Here is a 19,634-nt window from a genome sequence, read left to right on the forward strand (position 1 = left end):
TGCTTTGTCATTTCCCTGCTCGGCTACTTCCAGCGGTGGTTTTTGTTGTACTTTGGCCTTATGTATTTCTTGCTTGGTTAAGGGCATTTTGTTAATATTAGTTTTGTCCTGCTCGGTTCTCAGCAGTGTTTTTTGTTAGTATAATATTTTTCCTCCTGCTATCTCTGTGTCTAACAGCACTTTGTGTTTAGTATTTTTGCATTTTTCCCTGTGACTTGGTCCGATAGATTTGTGTTGTAATTTTACCTGGTGTTTTGTTTGCTGCTTTTTGACTCTTGTTTGTACTCGTTTTTTAATAACCTTTGGTTACACGGACTGTCTCATCTCTGAATCTTGGGATCCTATCACTGGCTTTGGCCACTCTTGACAGAACAATCTGGCCACAATGGATTCCGCAGACTTACAGCATTTTCGGCCCGCCGCATTAGGGACAATTGGTGGGCAGATGAGAATAATTTAGGATAAGCGGCATAGAAAATGGATGGGTGGATAAATATAAATATAAATATAAATAATTCTTGAACACTGGACAGGGCAAAAAGGCAAAGGATATGAATAACAACCAACAGTAGTCTTTAGTACTCTTTCACTATTTGTTACTCAAACAATTCTCTGTAATAAAGGGGAAGAATTGTATTATTTTGTTGAAATTGTTGCATTGTTTTGTTTTGTTATATTTAAATATTAAGTTTTAAATTGTGTTGATATTTCTTTATGCAGAAAACCGATGTCTTGTGTTTTAAAATCATGATTAAAATGAACATTTCAAACAAAATTTTACAATTAACAAAACAAATTAAATCAAAAATCACAAAATAATTCAATAATCTTGACGATTTTCGAGTAAAAAGTATCGATATCAGTATCGGTATCGATAACACTGTCCGTGTATTTACGTTGTATCGGATCCATAGCAAAATGTCCAGTATCACCCAACCCGACTTTCCACTTCAAACTTCCCTAAAAATGCGGACTGGCCCTTTAAGGACATCAGCTGACGCATATCCCGGAAGTGCAGTGTAGCGACAGACCCCCTCCCTCCCCCCGTACGATTGCAGACTTAAGCACTTACTTCTAATAATAATAATAATAAAAAAGCTGCGCCCGTGAGTCATTTCCATGGAGTGCCACCGCTAATGGAGTGTCAAGAAGAGAAGCCCATCATTTATACTATGGAAAATAAGCCGATTGTGACATGTGAGTGCACATTTACAGAACACTAACAGTCATTTTGCTGCTCTTGACAGCTAGCCTGCTAGCTTCGTTAGCCCGCGTTAGCTTCCGCCGCAGCGCGATACAAACCATTCCGCTCTAGAGTCACTTTACGTCTCGTCTGCTCTTGTTTGTGGTTCGAACAACGACTCGGCTGCGACCAAGACCACTGTTTGCGCACATTGGTGTTGTGTGTGTGTGTGTGTGCCAGCTAACGTAGCAGCCAGCTACACAGGTGAGCAGGCCTGCTAACGTCGGACACCACTGACAGACAACACACCTGGTTGTCTTGTCTCGGACTTGTAGTCATATACTCTTTCAACCTTGCATGTGTGTAATATGCTGTACAACATAGAACAATTTCGCGGTATTTTATTAGAGAGACGCACACATGCTGGAGAAATGTCACACAAGACGGCATTGCACTTCCCAGCAGTTCTGTGCCTTGCTCAATGGTAGCAACTATCGCCAGTTCCCACACATTGTTCTGCAAGAGTTTGAGCACTAATTGCTGAAGTTCACACTGCTGTGTTGGTGTATTTTTACATTTTACATATAAGGAGTTACAATAAAAGTGTGTTTTATATATTGTCATTTAATTTCCTTACATGCCTCTTGTTTTCAGATGAGAGCTGATTAATTCTTTTGCACTGCACAATCAGTCTTACTTCTTTGGATGCGAGTTTTGACTTTCTGGAACTTCATTCTTCTCTTAGCACTGCTTGTTGACGCTGATCCCCCAACAATCCTCAAGAAAAATTAAAACCTGTACTGAGTTAATGCAAAATGACAGCTCCACAATGCAGGTTTTTTTCCCCAACTTTAGAGGCACATTTCTGTTTTTACGACCGTAAGGCAATTCAACAGTAGCGGTTCTTCTGTAATAAGCGTTGTATTGTATTAAGGTACTCCCTCGGACCCCTAAAAAGGTCAAGTTAATTTAAATTTAATTTTTTAGACAGCGCTAGATGACAACAGATGTATTTCAAAATAGAACAGGTCTATACATTGTTCTTTCATTAAACAAAGAAAATATCCTATATCTTATTTACATGACAGCATGTCATTTCTGTCTGTTACCTGGTCGCATTAGCAATTTCTCTACTGCTCTGTGTATTGCTTGCGGAGGAGCGATTGCATTGATTAAATGACAAGTCTTTGAGTTTGTGGACTACGTTGAACTACTATCGCTTGGTATTATGAAAGTTTGTGAAACGTGACAGTGGAGTAGCAATTACAATACACTTTGCAACGCTTTGCAAGTCTTTGTATCAGTGTTTCGATTGTCATCCCCAACACACACACACACGCACACTTTTGCTGCGCATGTGCACTCCTAATGTAACTGCATAGGAGCAATCTTTGTTGTTCATTGCCCATAAGGCTTGTTGCAAAGTGACACCGGGTCAGAACTTGTAGAATTAGCAGAGTAAGCATCCTCCTATTCTGGCCTTTTGTTAAACCTTTCACTTCTGTTTGGACCACGGTCGTCAGGGACTGTGTCGCGTCATCACTGAATTTGTCACTCCTGGAACTTCAATCAATTTAGCATCGACTGCATGAATGTTCTGTTCCTCACAGGTGCCGGAGACCAGGGCTTGTTCACGTCTCTCTACACCTCCTTGGCCCAGCAGCTCCCCAGGGAGCCCATGGAGTGGAGGAGGTGGGTGTCAAATGACCGAACTACAAAGCGGCAAGATAAGATAATCCTTCATTGTAGAGAACATGTCACATACTAGCTTGCTTTTCCCTTTAGGACGTATGGCCGAGCTCCAAAAATGATCCACCTTGAGGCTAACTTTGTCCAGTTTAAAGAGGAGCTCCTCCCCAAGGATGGCAACAAGGCACTCCTCACCTTCCCCTTTCTCCACATCTATTGGACAGACTGCTGTGTGAGTGCTGTCGCTCTGATCTTGTACAAGTGCAAATACAGTCCATTCCGGGACGCTGGTCAAGGTCCTTTTTGCCATCATCAGCCCCCTTTTGGCGTGCCCTCAAAAAAAAAGAAATCGTCAAGTAGTAATGGGCGATATAAACAACATGCGATAGAAACTATATAAATTTAAAATATTTAAAATCTTTTGCTCTATCACAAAAAATGCCTTGACGCAGTCTAGCCACAATAGTCTAACTTTTGGTCACTGAATTTTCTTTTCATTAATGGGAATGAAAAAACAAAAATGTCAAAAAAATTTTTGACATGAAAAAAATAAAATTGAAACACAAAGCATTCTTCTTTTTATCTTTTCTAAAAAACGTTTTTATTTTTATTGTATATTTCATATAACAAAAAATAACGTCACCACTCAACAGAAATGGAAAAAACAGACCAAAAACTGATATTTTTTCATATTTGGACACCGGAAGTTGCTATTTACCGCGGACTGGCTTGTAGGTGCTGATACAGTAGATACAGTAATCATGGATAAATGTTTTTTTTTTAAGTTGCCATGACTAATATTTAGTATTTACCTCACACAGTATCCATTCCGTTATTAATTGGACACCAGCTTTTCCCGTGATTTTAGAATCAACGAATAAAACTACCTTGTAATGCCTTTTTTGTATGGTTTGCACTAAGGGAGAGAAACCCAATCCGTGAGGTAAGTCTCTGCAGCTAATACTTGAATTTTCTTGTAAATAAATTTATCTGCAACATTATGTTGTATAATTGTAGTTTTGCACAATAAATGTTCTCTAAGCTACTTACTATTTTCCTGTCTTTAAAAATTTGAGCAGCTTGGTTTTTCTTAGGGCCTATGTAGCCTGTTATGAAATGGTTCTACTATGATTTATATGGTAAATGATCTTTTCATTTGTATCGTGCTTTTCCACCTCCAAGGCACTCAAAGCGCTTTGACACTGTTAGGACATTTACCTACTGATGACACAGCATCAGGAGCAACTGAGGGTTCAGTATCTTCGATACTGAACTGATACTGTTCTTTACTGTAGGGTTAATCCTTTGGCGTGGGATCACCCGTTAGGACTTTTGAGGATCCAGTTGTAATGGTCACTGTACTTCCTCAGGATACGGAAACGTACAAGAGCTCGGTGAAGGAGGACATGATGCGCTGGCAGAACAGTCTGCGCACGCACAGCTCGGCCGACTGGGTCATCATCGTGGTGGATACCAGTGATACCAGAAAGAAGAACAAGACTAACATCCTGCCCCGCTCCTCCATTGTGGACAAGATTCGCAGTGATTTTTGCAACAAGCAGAACGACAGGTGAAAGAAACCTCAGTCACGTGGTCAGCCTGGACTCCTCTCAAAACCTTGACTATTAAACTTTGTTGCAGATGCGTGGTGTTGTCAGACCCTCTGAAGGATTCATCCCGGTCTCAGGAGTCCTGGAATTCTTTGTTACTCAAGCTGAGAACCCTTCTCCTCATGTCCTTCACCAAGAACCTGGGACGCTTCGAAGATGACATGCGTACTCTCAGAGAGAAGCGCACCCAGCCTGGCTGGAGTTTCTGTGACTACTTCATGGTCCAGGTGACCATCAAACACTTTGTTAAATCAAGTAAGACTTGAAATCCAGCGCTCTATATTCCTGATCCTGGGATTTTTGTGTCTGTGTGCTTGTTGAAATTGCAGGAAGAACTCGCCTTTGTGTTTGAGATGCTGCAGCAGTTTGAAGATGCCTTGGTCCAGTATGATGAGCTGGATGCTCTTTTCACCCAGTATGTCCTTAACTTTGGAGCTGGAGGTACGTGTACATTGTTACACCAACAGTTTTTATTACAGTATATCTTCCAAAGTGACATCCTATACAGTAAAGATGAAACTTAGATGGACTTTACAGTTGTCAATGTACAACTTGTATATCAGTATAGATTTACTGTCCACTGACAATGAGTCAGCACACATCCAGTATTGTCTAAATAGCTGGCAACACAGGTGAGTAAAAAGATAACTGTGTCCTGCCTACCGTCAAGCATGGTGGTGGTAGCGTTGTGGTCTGGTGCTGCATGAGTGCTCCTGGCACTTGGGATCCGTGGTTCATTGAGGGAAACATGAATTCCAACATCCATCCATCCATCCATTTTCTATACCGCTTCATCCTCAACTGTGAAATTGTGAAACCCCTCCTTGGAAAACTGAGCTGCATGGCAGTTTTCTAAATGATAAGGAGTCCAAAAACACCTTCAAAATGACTATTGCTTTGTTGAGAAAGCTAAAGGTGAGTATGATGGAGTATGTCTTCCGACCCGAGCCCACTTGGGGCATCCCCAAGCAGGAGGTGCGTGATATCATCCACAAGCTACATGATATCATCATGGAGGCATGGAAGAGAAACCTGTGCAGCTCTGGTGAATTTCATACCCAAGAGGATTAAGGCAATACTAGATAACAGGGCTATAACGGTACGGCATCAACACGGATCGGTACGGTATTAAGGTCATGGTTCGGTTTATTTCCGGTACAGTAATATAAAACTGCTTTGCTTTTGTGTAAACAGGTTTAATGAATTTTAAAATGAAAAGTAAAAAACTGCAAACTGCTGGCAGGTAATTCTTAAATAAATACAAAATAAATACAATATTGAATAATAATAATTTTTGAAGAATAAATCACTAAGTATGATATGCTGTATCATATTTGCAACAGTAAGCGTTGAAAAAAAGTAAAGTTCCTTATTGGCTGAAGTGCAGCATGCACCTGAACAATGCCAGCTCACTGATTTTGTCTAATATACTTGTCTTGGTCTGTTTTCGTTGGGGTGTACAAACTTTTTTCCACCAAGGGCGGCATAATAAATGCGACATCCACTTTAAGATATATAATTTTGTGATAAGGCTAAAAGAGTTTAATATAAAGACACAGCTTTGTGTTATTAGTATCAACATTTCAGTTTATTCTCATTACATTATGCCTTTTTGGTATATTTTTCCATTACTCGTGGATTTTTTTTTTTGTTATTGAATTTCTGCAATGCAGTGTGGGCCAATAAAACCGAGCCATGTACAGCAAAAGGCCCCCAGGCCGTACGTTGGGCCCCCCCTATTTACGTATTTCTCCGGGAAGGCAAAAAGTTATTAAACGACGGGAAAGGGTCTGCACACTGTCTTCTTGACTCCCACTAGTCAAAGGCTGGGTTACATGCTTGTGGGGGTGCTCTGCACACTTCTGCGCCTCGTCTTTTTATGGCCTCTTTAATGCATACTTCGCAGGCTTGTGAAGGTTGCCTGCCTGCCTGAAACCCCATGCACCGCACATCCCCACACCCGAATGCGTCACCTTTTATCGACCCCTTCTATTGCTGAGTAAATGTACACCACCTGTCAAAGGTTTTAGAACACTCCAGTTTCTCTGGAGGAAAAATCTAAATTTCTAAGTGTTAAGATGGTCTGTCGCTCTTCCATTGTTAATTCCCTTTTTTCTTGCCATTTTTGTAGCAAGAAATTACTTTCTCCAGGAACAATGCTCAGTAGACAGTAATGGATGTGTGTTGACAGTGTAGGCAGGGGATAATAAACTTATGCTGCAGGTGTATACTGACTGCTGTAAACTATAAACAGTTTACCTTCTATACCATTATCCCTTTAAAGAATATAATATGGTTGCTGAAATGTGAAGGATATGAGAGGGTGTGTGAAGTTTTGTGAGGTACTGTATCAGGCAACAAATTGTGTCACCTGCCGCATGAGTGCTCTTCCAGGCACCGATCATTTTTAGATGTTTTGTGTAGTGCTTTCAAGAGATCAAAAAAGAGAAATGTAATTATGAGATAATTAATTTTTTTCAACCTCACCTAAAAATTGCTCAGAAAAGCCCTCGCCTTGAGATATTTTCATTTAAATTCATTAGATTATTGTAGCACATCAAAATATTGATATGACAAAAAATGGCTTTTATAAAGTGAATGTATTGTTTTAAACAGTGTTGAACAGACGAAGTCCTAGCTATTTGCATTCCACTGTATTTGAGACTAGTCCCAAGTGCTGCCTGCAACCTTGTATTGACCACTGAACCATCTGAGGGCCAGTGATCTCTGGTTGTAGCAACACATTTGGGCGAATCCTTCACTAAAATCTTAAGTTTGTTTTTCTTTTCGCTGTCATACATCAGCGAATCCTTCACTAAAATCTTAATTTTGTTTTTCTTTTCGCTGTCATACATCTGGCTGATTTTGGTCGTCATTGTAGTCCTGCACTGTGACTTGTATGAGGGGTCATTGGACGCAGTTTGTGACACCTGTTAACCTCTCGTCTTCCACTTTTTATCGGCCTGCAGTTCATCGCGATCCACTTGGCAAGAATATATGTCAGCCAGTCGGTCGCAGACTTTCTCATACGCGGGGTGTTCTCTTCGAGTTTAGTTTGGCAAAGAGCCATGGCTTGCTAAATTGGTAATGTCTTTGCTGGTAACGTTAGCTGTGGCTGCAGTTGCGACTGGGTGCTTTGTAGGGATGTGGCTGCCAATCCGCTGTATTTGTGAAGATCAGATAATATCGGCTTCCGCCACGGGATCGGGCCGATCCGGTTGCCGTATCACGTTCATAACACTGAGCCTCACTCCAACATGGTAGGTGCCGTAATGCGCCTCAAAGCTGGTTGCCACTGGACTCACGCCACCCGCTAGAAGAAGAATAGGCAACGGTGTACCGTGGTGAAGTTCGTTTGACGTTGGACGTTGGCTCCGTAGCTGTAGAGGCAGTTTCCTCTCACTGTTCCCGGACTGCTGCGTCATGGTGTAGGGAGCTTGCATGGGAAGTGCCGCTCTAACCGCTAGTTGCTTATATTAGGGACCGCACAAACACTACTAAACATGTTGAAACGGCGGCGAAAAGCCTTGAAAACTCCTGTTAGGAGCGTCAATGGAAGCTAGCGGGGTTTGCTTAGTGCAGCTTTGCGTATGTGTGTGCGTGACTCAGGCTGGATGAGTATACAGTATTTTCACCGTGTTGTTTTACTGCTTTAATGTAAGGACCATTTTACAATGACCACTGACAACTTGCAGGTTGTGAGTGAAAAAGGACGAGAGGAAGGTTTATTTTTTCACCCAGCGCGTATCAACCGTCATTTGCCATTCTCAACACACACAATACATTCTGGCCTTCAAAATAAGAGCGCTCTTTGTCACATTTGTCTAATTGTGTAAACAAAACAAGGGTGTCTTTAAAATATCTTACATTAATAACGCAATTTGAATTACATCTGTGACTACATCTTCCTTAGTAACAAGCACAGGCATTAGTTTGTTGAAGATTGTGTAGCAATCCCTTTAGAAAAGTTAGCGAAGCTACATCCATTACTGGACAAAATGGGTCAATGATATATTGCACCAATAAATGTAAGGATTTTCCCATTTTATTCACTAGCCCAAATGGCACACACTATTTGCTGGTAAAATACAGTAAGTGTAAAAGGTAAAAAAACTGAATTCTCAAAAATTAAAATGGATTTCATAGAGCCCTAAAAAAGTTTGTTAAAAGAAAAAGTCATATATTCTAAATCACACCACAAATTAATCTATAACAATGTCAAATCATTAGTCCTACCCTAAAAGTATTTTACACGCCCGTTTTTTTCCAACTTTATCTTTTATTTGATGGACTTTTATTGGATTAGGAACCTGACTAAGACGTTTCTTACAAAAGCCCAACAATATTGTTGGTCATGCTGCGTAATAAAAAAGTTAATTCAGCAATACTTGTTTGCATTATTGTTAATGCTTTGAATAGCTATTTTCATAACCATATTCAATTCCGCAAATTCATGTTTGTAACAAAGGATTATTATTAAAAAAAAAAGAAAAAAAAAGGATTGGTATCGGTTGGGATCGAATCGGATTGGCAAGACTATAAAAAAAATTGTATCGGAAGCCAAAAAATGTGGATCGGGACAGCCTAGTGCTTTGTGTTGATGTAGTACTCGGCTATTTGCGCTACTTCGGTGGAACACAAACTATTCCTTACAAAGAAGGCATATCACTGTACATTTATTCATTGGAATAAAAATTTCCCATTCATTGGACTAACAACTCTCAAATGCTCCTCCATTGCCACGTTACCTCTCCGCAACTCACCGCTCCTCAACTCACTCTCCCAACCACAATTGGAGCCCATCAGCTGATGTTAACAAACCCAAACACAATTACAGGCAATCATCGTCCACTTCTGGGTGTTACTGACCATTGTTTTCAAGCCCCCAACAACACAAACACAAGCAGCCCAACGCATAAAAATGGATTTTATAAAAAGGCAACTCGCATAGAGAAACAGTAAAGTTAGTGTTTAAAAATTAGATTAGCGCAATTATTTAAAAAAACACACTAAATATGACTAATTAATGGCAATTAATGCTTTAATTTGACACACCTTGTTTTGTGGAAAGCAGACATTATTTTTTAACCTGATTGTTTGTTTTACCTCTACAGTACTGAAGAAAGCCAGGTTGTGGTCATCTTCAGCCATGCATTCCATGTATTTTACATTTTTTTACTATTTGTGTCCTCAGACACCGCCAAATGGCTGGGCTCATTTTGTGCCCCGGTGCGGAGCTGGAGTGGCCTGCTGCTCCGGCGGCCCATTGACATGGAGAAAAGGGATGGGATCCAGCGTGGCGAGGCCAGCCTGCTGGACCTGAGGAGCTACCTCTTCTCTCGTCAGTGCACCTTGCTCATCTTCCTCCAGAGGCCTTGGGAGGTGACCCAGAGGGCGCTCGAGCTGCTGCACAACTGCGTTCAGGAGCTACGCCTGCTGGAGGTTGTCCATTTGTGAGCTGTCATGGCTGTTCTCTGATCTCATTTCCTTATTTGAGTCATCCTGCGTCCTTTGTTTGCATCTTAGCTCCTCCCGCCATAGACTGTGCTATTGTACGCCAGTCTTTATACATCACGGGCAAGGACAAAACGTGTTCCTTAGAGGGACGCAAATGTGTGTATCCTCGATTTTAGCTCCTCTATGCAGTATGAGCCTCAATAATGAGATGGTGTGAGACTAGAGACTAGTGTGAGTATCAAGGATTAAGGAGGGATACAAATTAAAGAAATGAGATGAAGCCCAGATCTCTGAGGGGTGAAGAACTAACAAGTCTTTTGTGGTCTAGGTGTCTGTGCTGGAGGGAGCGCTGGACTGCTGGGTTTTCCTCAGCTGCTTGGAGGTTCTGCACAGAATCGAGAGCTGCTGCGACCAGGCTCAGTTAGCTGCCAACAGCTCGCACACTGTGGGGCTGTGGGCCTATGCCACCGACAAGGTAACACGCTTGTGTTTGATTCCTTCAATACACACCACTGTTTTTTTTTTCTGAGCATGAATGGATGGCTGGAGGAAGAAGGAGGAGGAGGATAAAGATGTGTCCTGTCTGTGCAGCTCAAGTCTCTGGGCGAGCTCTGTGGGCTGGTGTCCTGCAAAGGTCCAACTTCAGAAGACTTGAACAGGACTGTGGACCTGCTGGCCGGACTGGGAGATGAGCGGCCCGAGACTGGTTAGTATACACGCTGCTGAAGGAATGAAAGTTAAGATGATGTAGCTGGTGAATGAGTGCTTGTTGCCTTGCAGTGAACAGTCTGCAGAGCCCCTACAAGAAGCTGAAAGAGGCCTTATCATCTGTGGAAGCTTTTGAAAGACATTATCTTGTAAGTGGGTGTCATTCATATATAATACACTCAGCTGTCACAAAACAGAGCATTTTAATCTCTCTAAAGTCTGAATTTTTCTACAGTAGATTCTTGCTATTATCAGGGTTTATGTTTCAAGACTCCTGAAAAACTGCAAATAATTGATGCACCCACAAAAAGCCCTAAAATGCCTTTTCTTGATACTCTGAACTAGGGATGCTCCGATCATGGTTTTATGCTGCTGATTCTAATACCGTCCGTGAGTGAGATCGGCCAATACCGTTCCCGTGGATTAACTGTACATTTTTTTATTTATTTATGATGAGTGATATTAGTCAGGTTGGACAATTCCAAGAGCCCCTGGCAATAAGTAGGTAATTATTAAAAAATAAAAATTTGGGTGTTTGGGTGGATTGTTTTGGGGTTTTTTTTGTACTATTTGACATAAACTTGAATTTAATTTGATGCATGTTTTGAAATAATATGAATACAAGGGAAATAAACTGTTCAATAACTATTTTTAGCTCTAGATAAAAAAAAAATAACAGTATAAATTCAGTGTCCAGGTTGCAGGAGTCTTACTATTAGAGCTTTCTGCCAATATTTAAATAATACACACCTTTATTTACCAAGCAGATCTCCACTCAAACAGTGTGGCCGTTACCTTTATGCTATTTACACCCATTTGTCATTATAATCTTAATTCAACAGTTACAATTAGAGATGGACCGGTATGGGTTTTTCAGGACTGATACCGATTGTTAGTAGTTAAGGAGGCCGATAACCGATATTTGAAGCTGATATTTATTTGTAGTAGAAGTGTAAAAATTGGCGAAAAAATGTTGAATAATACACTTAACTTTTTTAAACTGCCTAAAGCATGTTTATTTAACCAAACGAACAGAAAAATAGCTCCAGAAGAGCCTTCCTAGACTCAGAAGCATCTCTTAGAAGGTGAATTAAAACTTAAATAGCTCCCTGAAATGTTTCCACAGTAAATAAAGTAACATTTTTATATAGCTTATCTTTGTTTTAAGTTCAAACACAACAAAAAGCACAGAGTTAACAAGCTCACCAGCAACTCTTGTAAAGTTAACTTATATAAAAGCTCCCTGAATTTTTTTCATCCTTCATCTTAGCGTACTTCCCTGCAACAAAAAAGACTGAATTGAATTCCTTGCTCTCTTTCACAATCACACACACAGGCTTCTACAATCACAGACTGTTTCCACATTGATATTACCAACAGCTAGGCCTGGGCGATAAACCGAAAATTTACCGTTACCGAAATTTACCATGATAACCGACATCATTTTGCCCATGTCAGTAAATTTGTCAGAAATATGCGACTATACTGTGGAATGCCGAACTGCAAATAGCCGTGGATCTATTGTATTGGATCTCATTAACGGTGGTTATCGGTCTCATCTAAAATGCTATTTCCCTTCTGTCCAATCAGGAACTGTCCCATGCTGCCATGGAGATGTACCGGGCCATCGGTCGGCTCCGGTCAGCCCGGCTGGTGGGAAAAAGCCTGGCAGAATTTTACATGTGAGTTAGTCTGCTGGTGTAGTTGTACGCTCACATTTGTGCTCATGTATACTTTGTGTGTCGTTATCAGGAGGAAGGAAGACCCTGAGCGAGCAGAAATCTTCTTACTGGAAGCCCTCAAGTCGTATGTTTCTGAGGGCTGGAGCTTCCCGGTCACACACACCAGGAAACAGGTTGCTGAATGCCAGAAGCTACTGGGAAGAACTGTTGAGTATCCTATTCTGACTTCCCCTGTGGCTTCATGTCTCTCCAATTACAGTATCTCACAAAAGTACACCCTTCAGATTCCATCCTATTATATCTTCCCAAGGGCTAATCCTGTAGAAAATAAACTTGGTTATATTTTAGAGTAGTGAGTGTACAGCTTTAATTGCACTTTAGGTTTAGTAACCTCTGAAAATAATTCAACATAGCACAATGCAAGGTAATGTAGTAGATATTAGGAGGGGAAAAGATGCTTGCCAAGCCAAATGCCATAGCACGGTGTGGGAATATATCGCCATCAAACCAAATGAACAAGGTTAGCCCATCAACACGGACAATCCAGTATGCTGAATTTGTTCGAAAGTGGTGGTGACAAAAAGGCAATGCAATGGACTCACACAGAGCCATGTAGGTTTGGATTTTTTCTCTGCCTTAATGATAAAAAATGTTTAATTTAAAAACTGCATTTTGTCTTCACTTGTCTTGCCATTGACTAATATTTAAATTTGTTGATCTGAAACATGTAAGTGTGACAAACATGCAAAAAATAAAAAATCAGGAAGGGTGCAAATACTTTTTCACACCACTGTACTTGGCCACTTCATCACCTTCTGCTACCTCAACAAGGCACTTAACATGTTGGAGGTGCGTTTGGACTCCTTATCATGTCAGAAAACTGCCATACGCCCAGTATCCCAAGGGAGGGGTTTTTCAGAATGTCACAGAACATGTTGGAATTTGTTACCCCATTCCACTGGCCTTTGAGAAAACACAACATAAACTACACTTGCCTGTGAATGTTCTCATTCATCCAGGTCAAGGTGTTCTCGGCAATGAATCGATCGCAAGTGGACCGTTTAGGCAGTCTTCCACAATTTTGCCCCTCATTGGACCAGCCTTCATCAGTTCATGCTCAAAGACTTGGTTGGACACACACCAGTCAGACTAGATAGGACAAGTCTAGTCAGAATAGACGTGCCGTCAAGCCAACGACAGTGTAATGTGAGCCTTTGAGTGAAATGGCAATGTTTGTGGTTTAGCTCCTTAAGTAAACTTAGGAAAAAAATAGAGATCATATGTTAGTGTGAGTCACGGTCGCTATTTTTTTCAATTTTTTTTGTGTAGCCCTAACAGGCAGTGACACTTCTTGTGGAGTTAGAATAGACCCGGCAGGTGTGGTCCAGCATCCTCTGTATGTAGCACTTCCTTTCCTTAACAAGTGGCTGTGCACAGCTCCCTGCAGACCAGCGCCTTGTTAGCCGGAGACACCAACCTCACCAAAGAGGAGAGGAGGCGATTCTGTCAGGATGTCCTGGCCTTCGCTGGCAAACCTGGAAATCAGAGTGAGTTGTGGTCTCCTTATTAAGAATTCTTAGGTGGCCACCTTTGTGTCTTCTTGCTAACTTACTTTGTTTTCCTCAGGTCCAGCAGCTTCTGCTAAGGTGACTCTTAGCATGGGTGTCTTTGCTCAGCTCACACGGCTACAGTTCCACCCGACCAGCGCCTCCGTGCATTCAGGTGCTCTCCTGCAGGTGGAGCTCATGCTGCGATGTTTAATGCCCATGTCAGTGCAGGTACAGGAACTAGCCATCAGCATTCACTTCGACCTAGAACACGGAGGCTCTCAGGGGAGACCAAAGGGAAATCAGAGACAGACCAGCAGTGGGACAATAGACTTAGAACATGGTGGCTCCTCAACGGGGCGCCCTTCCTCCCTGACTGTCAGCCCCCCTTTGGAAATGGATGAGGTCCATGACCGCAGTCCCTCGGACAATTCCCTAACCTCTGCAGGAGTGGTGTGTAAGAATACTCACCTCATTATCCGTCGTCATGACAGCAACTCCCCTCAGGACACGCCCAATTGTGTCAGCCCGCCTCCCGTCACCTTGAAGGAGGGAGTGCAAATGCTGCGGGTGCACAACGTCACGCTGGTGCCTGGCGACAACAGCATTTTCCTCACTGCGCCGGTAAAGTCACATGTCACCTTCCGTGCTTCACAATCTTTACTCTATGCTGTCTAAAATTCACATTAGTTCTGTTGCAGTCATCAGAAAGACAAAGTGTGTTTGTGCTCCTTTTTTTAATGTAGACCAGTTTATTTAAACTTGTGTATTGATAGAATTCTAGAAGGAAAGAGTGTCGTGTGATTCTTTGGTGCTTATTTTATCAGAGCAACCAGCCAGGGTCGTACACGCTGCGTCAGCTGTGTGCTACGGTGGGTCAGGTGCACTTTGTGTTGCCTCACATCTACCCATCCATCCGGTATGACGTCTACTCTCAGGAGCCCCAACTGACTGTGGAACCTCTCTCAGGTCAGACGTCACATTGGGGAACGTGCTGTATCTTTTCTTGTTACTCCGAGCTAACACTTGTTTGTTTCTTCAGAACCGCTGCTGGCCGGCCTGCCTCAGATGGTCAAGTTCACGCTGTTGACGGGTCACTATGCGGTGAAGAAGGGCGACGCTCTGCAGCTCAGCAACAGTGACACTATGCCCATCCTAGCCTCTAGCAGCTGCACTGCCCGCATCAGCAACACCACCGCTGGTACGTGTCTGCTTCTTAGTCCATGACATTAGTACTTAGCTCTTAGTGCTAGCTCCTCGAGCCTACTTGTCCGGTTTGTAATCTTAGTCCATTTCCACCGTGATTCTGTTTCTTTTGTCATGATACGGTTACCATGACAGCCTAAAAAACTACAGTGCACCAGCAAATACCTGTAGATGAGTGGACTTTGCAGAGAAACCAAGCGCTTGCTTCTTGTATTCACAGCGGTGGCTGACGGCGTGCTCTCCATCCAGTCATCCGACAAGGTGACCAGCATCAGCCTGCCCCCCACCCCACCCTACCACACCATGGAATTCCAGCTGGAGGTTCTGTGCATCATCCCGACAGGCCTAGACCGGCCCACTAACGAGAGGCTGACCAACGGAGAGGTCCGCCATCGTCCTCGCAGCTATAGTCATCCTGACACGCCCATGACCGCCGTCGACCAGAGGGTGAGGTCTGCATGCACGCTGTAGCAATTTAATAAGTGTCTCTTTAACAGAAAATCTGCAATAGTATACCCTATTGAAGTTTCAGATTTTCTTGTTATTGTTGGAGCTGACATTGGGATGTGCCTGAATTTCTCACACGATTCCTCTTTTTGTTTACCATTGAGTAAGGTCAGAAGTAAGCAGAAACACTCATTAACACTCTCGTCAGTGAAGGATTTTTTTTTTGCTCCACTATGCATACGATCCTTAGTGAACACTCATTTGCATATTGCTGTGCTATGAATGAATGTGTTAAGACTATTGTAGATTTTTCATACTGGGACCTAAGCTGTTATTTTCCAAGCTCTCACATCAGACTTCGTGAATACTTCCCCTCTAATTATCTGTGTTTTGTGAGGTTGTTGCATCACATTTGCACTTTTGACCAGTGCTACAATTTCAGAGTATAGGAGACACAGTGGTTTGGCACTGGATTCTGGAGGAATAATGGTATATCGGTCCGTCCAGTCACTTTTAAATGTTTGGTTTTCTTACTTTTGAGCAAACCGTGCAACACATTTTTAAAAACTGTGATATTTATTGCCAAAGTTTTATTTAACTCACTTCCTGACCATCCATACTGTATGCTGAATATAATAAACATATCTCACCATGAGAATTGTTGGTGAACTAGGGTGGCTATAATTCACAGCAAACAGACTTCACTACGATGTGCTGTGTTACATGAGTGATTCGACGGCTAATATAAAACGCCAACGTCACAGTACAGTTCAGTAATGCAGCTTCTACAGTAGCCATGTGAGCTAGCTGGCAAGGGATTTTAAAATATAACTTCCGATTAACAGGATAATGTGGTCATTATCTAATTATGTATGAAATGCAATAGATTGCAGTGAGTTGAGATATGTGCTAGACGGCTCGTTACTACAAGGGATAACTGACGATTCAAAACATGGCATTTACGTGGAGTAGCAAAGGACTGACTAATAAAACATGATTGATGTTACTGTGAAAATCAATAATTATGCTTAATTACCTACATTTATATATGCTTCTTTCGGTCTCCGCTCGGCCGTCTCGTCAGCGGGTGTTGTATCTGAGGATGTTCCTACCCCTACGTTTCGAGTGTGTTCCTCGACCACATATTCTGACTATAACATTGCATTTTTTTTTTGTAAAATGATTACTTTCAGTAAAATTACAACTTTTTTTTTATTATATTCCAATTTAAAATTATATTCACAGATGTCCATTGACTGTCCGTGGTCCATCTACTCCACCCTGCTGGCCCTCACCTTCTACATCCCCTTCAAAACCAAACACTCGCTGCTGTCTGCCGGTAACAGGTGATTGCTCCGAAAAAAAAACTCAGTTGTCAACGACAGGATGGAATGTCACTGCTTGTGTTTTGTCTCCACGACACACAGGAAGTACATCCAGGTGTGTGTCCAAAACGTGTCTGATTCTAACTTCACGCTAGCTAATGTGAAGCTGGCAGAGAAACAGCACACCTCACTGGAGCTGCTGTCCCTCAACACTACAACAAACCAGGTGAGCAGAACAATAACAAGTGAAGAACATCTTCTGGGAAGACTTTCTCCAAGACGTGTTTGTGTGTGTGTTTGTAGTTGTTGTGCAGCAAACACAGTGTGTTCTGCTTGTGGGAGGTCAAGTGGAAGAACGACCTCCCCTCATGTCTCCAGTGTGTCTTCTCCGCCAACTTCTCTCCTCCCAGCCAGGACGCCTCTGCCTTCAAGCGTTTCCACTACCACTTCCTGCTGGAGCGAGTCCCTGTGAGTATTAGAGTACTTTGATGACTTTCGGAACACTTGTCCTCCACCAATAAGCACCTCCCCCCCTCGCTATGTGATTCCAGACGTTGTATAGCGTGAGAGCGGACATCCTGCCTCCTGCTGGTGAGCGGCACTGTCGCTCTGGCTCCCTTTGTGGGCTGGAGGTGTGTATTACACGACTGTCTGAGCCTGCAGAGGGTGAGCTGTCTGACGAGAACAAGACTGATGTGGACGGCCTCAGAACCACCAAACTGATGTATGAAGGTAGGCCTCTACTGCTGAGGAGAAACTTCTGTCTGCTGGTCGCTGGGTCAGACCCGCTCGTTTTTTAAATAACCACCCATCCATCAATCTCATTTTCTTCCGCTTATTTGGTTCCGGAGGGCAGCAGCCCAGACTGTCTCTAGCCACCGCCACTTGTCCCAGGGTCTCCTTCTTTCCTGACATGCATAGTTAACCCCTTGCCGTTCCAACGGCCCTCCATCTATTATTTTCATGATAAGTCTGGGTTTTATGCCCCCGTCCCATTTGTGTTATACATGAGATCCGACTGATATACAGGCGGTCCTGGTGTTAGGATGTTTTGCAGTTACGACGGACCCCCATAAATTAATATACTTTTTCATTGTATTCAAACTCCTTTTTGTCAGTGTACGTAGCACTTAGACGGATTCTGAAAAAAAACCCAGATCCAGCTTGATTTCCACTCCAAATGGTTCAATGACAGCTATACATTGACTTTGGGTATGACTTTTTTTGGTGTTTCAACCAAATCTGTGCGTGTGTGTGTGCGTGTGTGTGTGCGTGTGTGTGTGTGTACAGTGGCAGACAGCAGCAGTAACTGGGCTGTGTGCGGGAAGAGTTCGGGCATGGTGGCGATGCCTGTGGCCACAAGCTCCGCCCACAAGGTTCACATCGAAGTAATGCCACTTTTTGCAGGCCATCTGCCTTTCCCCAAAATCAAAGTGCTCAAGTACCTGCCTCATAACCCTGCAATGGCTATCCAGCCTGACCCTGGTATGAAAACACACACACACATGCAGCATGTTCCAGCATGTTCCTCAATGTGTTTTTTTTGTGTGGCCTCCTCAGACAGCCTAGTAGAGAATGACAGCCTGTCCCTGCTGGACAAGACGCTGGACGAGCAGGCAGACACAGCGAGCGTGCGCAGTAGGGGCAGCGTGCATTCGCTGGGGGGAGTTGGCGATCAGCAGCACAGGGGTGTGGCCATGCCTCGGCTAGAACCCTTCAGCCCCGGCCAGGTCTTCAACCACAGCCTGGCCCGTCAGGTCCTGGTACTTCCTGCCACTGACGACCACATCATGGAGGTGAACGCTACGTGACCCGTGAGGTCATTCACCCAGTTACCTCCCAGCCCACCCCAACCCTCACATCACCCTATTAAGACTGAAGCCATACCCTGATGGACTCTGCTGAGCAAGGTGGGTCCATGTCAAAGACTCAGCACTATGGACCCCCATTAACTCCTCCGTCCCCAGAGCATGAACTCGCTGCTCACCATCAGAGAGAGCCAATCACATGATTTGATATGAATGAAGACTTTGTATATAGCTGATTGGAAGGATATATGTATATAAATTTAAGTATATCTGGAATCTGAATGTGACTCCCTCTTCAACCCATCGTGCATTACAGCCAGGAGTTTGTGTGTGTGTGTGTGTGTGTGTGTGTGTGTTGCCAAAAGTGCTCACTTAATGGGTGTACTGCGAAGTGAGTTTGGTGGATTAGCGAGGTCTGTTGAGCCAAAAGCCAGGCTTACCTGTGCTACAAAGGTGGCTTTCTATTAATACTTCTACATCACCAGAGTAACTTAGGCTTAGCTCATAACCTCGTCCCGACCAGGTTTCATCTTAAAATCGGCTATGAAAGCGCATCTGTTATCTGTTAACATCTGTAACTCATTCGGAGATGGCGTCACCATTTATCACTACAACAGGAGTGGCTTCTTTGAGGTCACACTGATCCGCTAGCATGCCCTCATGAAATTCTCGATAAGAGATATGGAATTTCAGCTGAGGGAATACCTTACATTTGTTCACTTTTTGAGCCAAGCGTCAGGAATATAATACAATAATGGAATGTTAATTCGGCCAGCGTTAGCAGACGTCTGCGTCGCAGCAGTCCTTAAGTGAGTACTGCCTGTTGGTCTTGCAATATTTGCTGGAGGAATAAGCACTCTGAGGCATCAATCAACTGGAACAAAACACTAAGCCTAGGTCACAACTGGACGTACACATTTTTTGGCCATGAGATTTTTGGTGTTCCCCAAATTGCTGTTTTTTTTTTTTTTT

At 42.9% G+C, this 19,634-nt stretch overlaps 1 protein-coding gene across 1 annotated transcript; it reads left to right on the plus strand.

Annotated features, from left to right (window-relative positions):
- The first annotated feature begins 1,029 nt into the window (after positions 1 to 1,029).
- trappc10 (trafficking protein particle complex subunit 10) lies at positions 1,030 to 19,569 on the plus strand. The gene is made up of 23 exons (XM_054787843.1): positions 1,030 to 1,197; positions 2,794 to 2,875; positions 2,969 to 3,104; positions 4,243 to 4,442; positions 4,514 to 4,709; positions 4,812 to 4,923; positions 9,677 to 9,924; positions 10,268 to 10,414; positions 10,531 to 10,645; positions 10,720 to 10,796; positions 12,238 to 12,329; positions 12,400 to 12,540; positions 13,767 to 13,876; positions 13,956 to 14,500; positions 14,704 to 14,845; positions 14,919 to 15,077; positions 15,303 to 15,529; positions 16,775 to 16,875; positions 16,957 to 17,080; positions 17,158 to 17,322; positions 17,406 to 17,586; positions 18,145 to 18,339; positions 18,415 to 19,569. Exons 1-23 carry the CDS (start codon positions 1,137 to 1,139, stop codon positions 18,663 to 18,665), a joined length of 3,807 nt encoding a protein of 1,268 aa, XP_054643818.1. The 5' UTR covers positions 1,030 to 1,136; the 3' UTR covers positions 18,666 to 19,569.
- Positions 19,570 to 19,634: the final 65 nt, after the last annotated feature.

Source organism: Dunckerocampus dactyliophorus, chromosome 9 (genome assembly GCF_027744805.1).
Source record: "Dunckerocampus dactyliophorus isolate RoL2022-P2 chromosome 9, RoL_Ddac_1.1, whole genome shotgun sequence".
NCBI classification, from domain to species: Eukaryota; Metazoa; Chordata; class Actinopteri; order Syngnathiformes; family Syngnathidae; genus Dunckerocampus; species Dunckerocampus dactyliophorus.

Coding starts and splice junctions, on each gene's coding strand:
- trappc10 (XM_054787843.1), top strand. CDS start 1,137: ATGGAGTGTCAAGAAGAGAAGCCCATCATTTATACTATGGAAAATAAG. Junction 2,876..2,968: donor GAGCCCATGGAGTGGAGGAG/GTGGGTGTCAAA, acceptor TTTTCCCTTTAG/GACGTATGGCCGAGCTCCAA. Junction 13,877..13,955: donor TGGCAAACCTGGAAATCAGA/GTGAGTTGTGGT, acceptor TGTTTTCCTCAG/GTCCAGCAGCTTCTGCTAAG.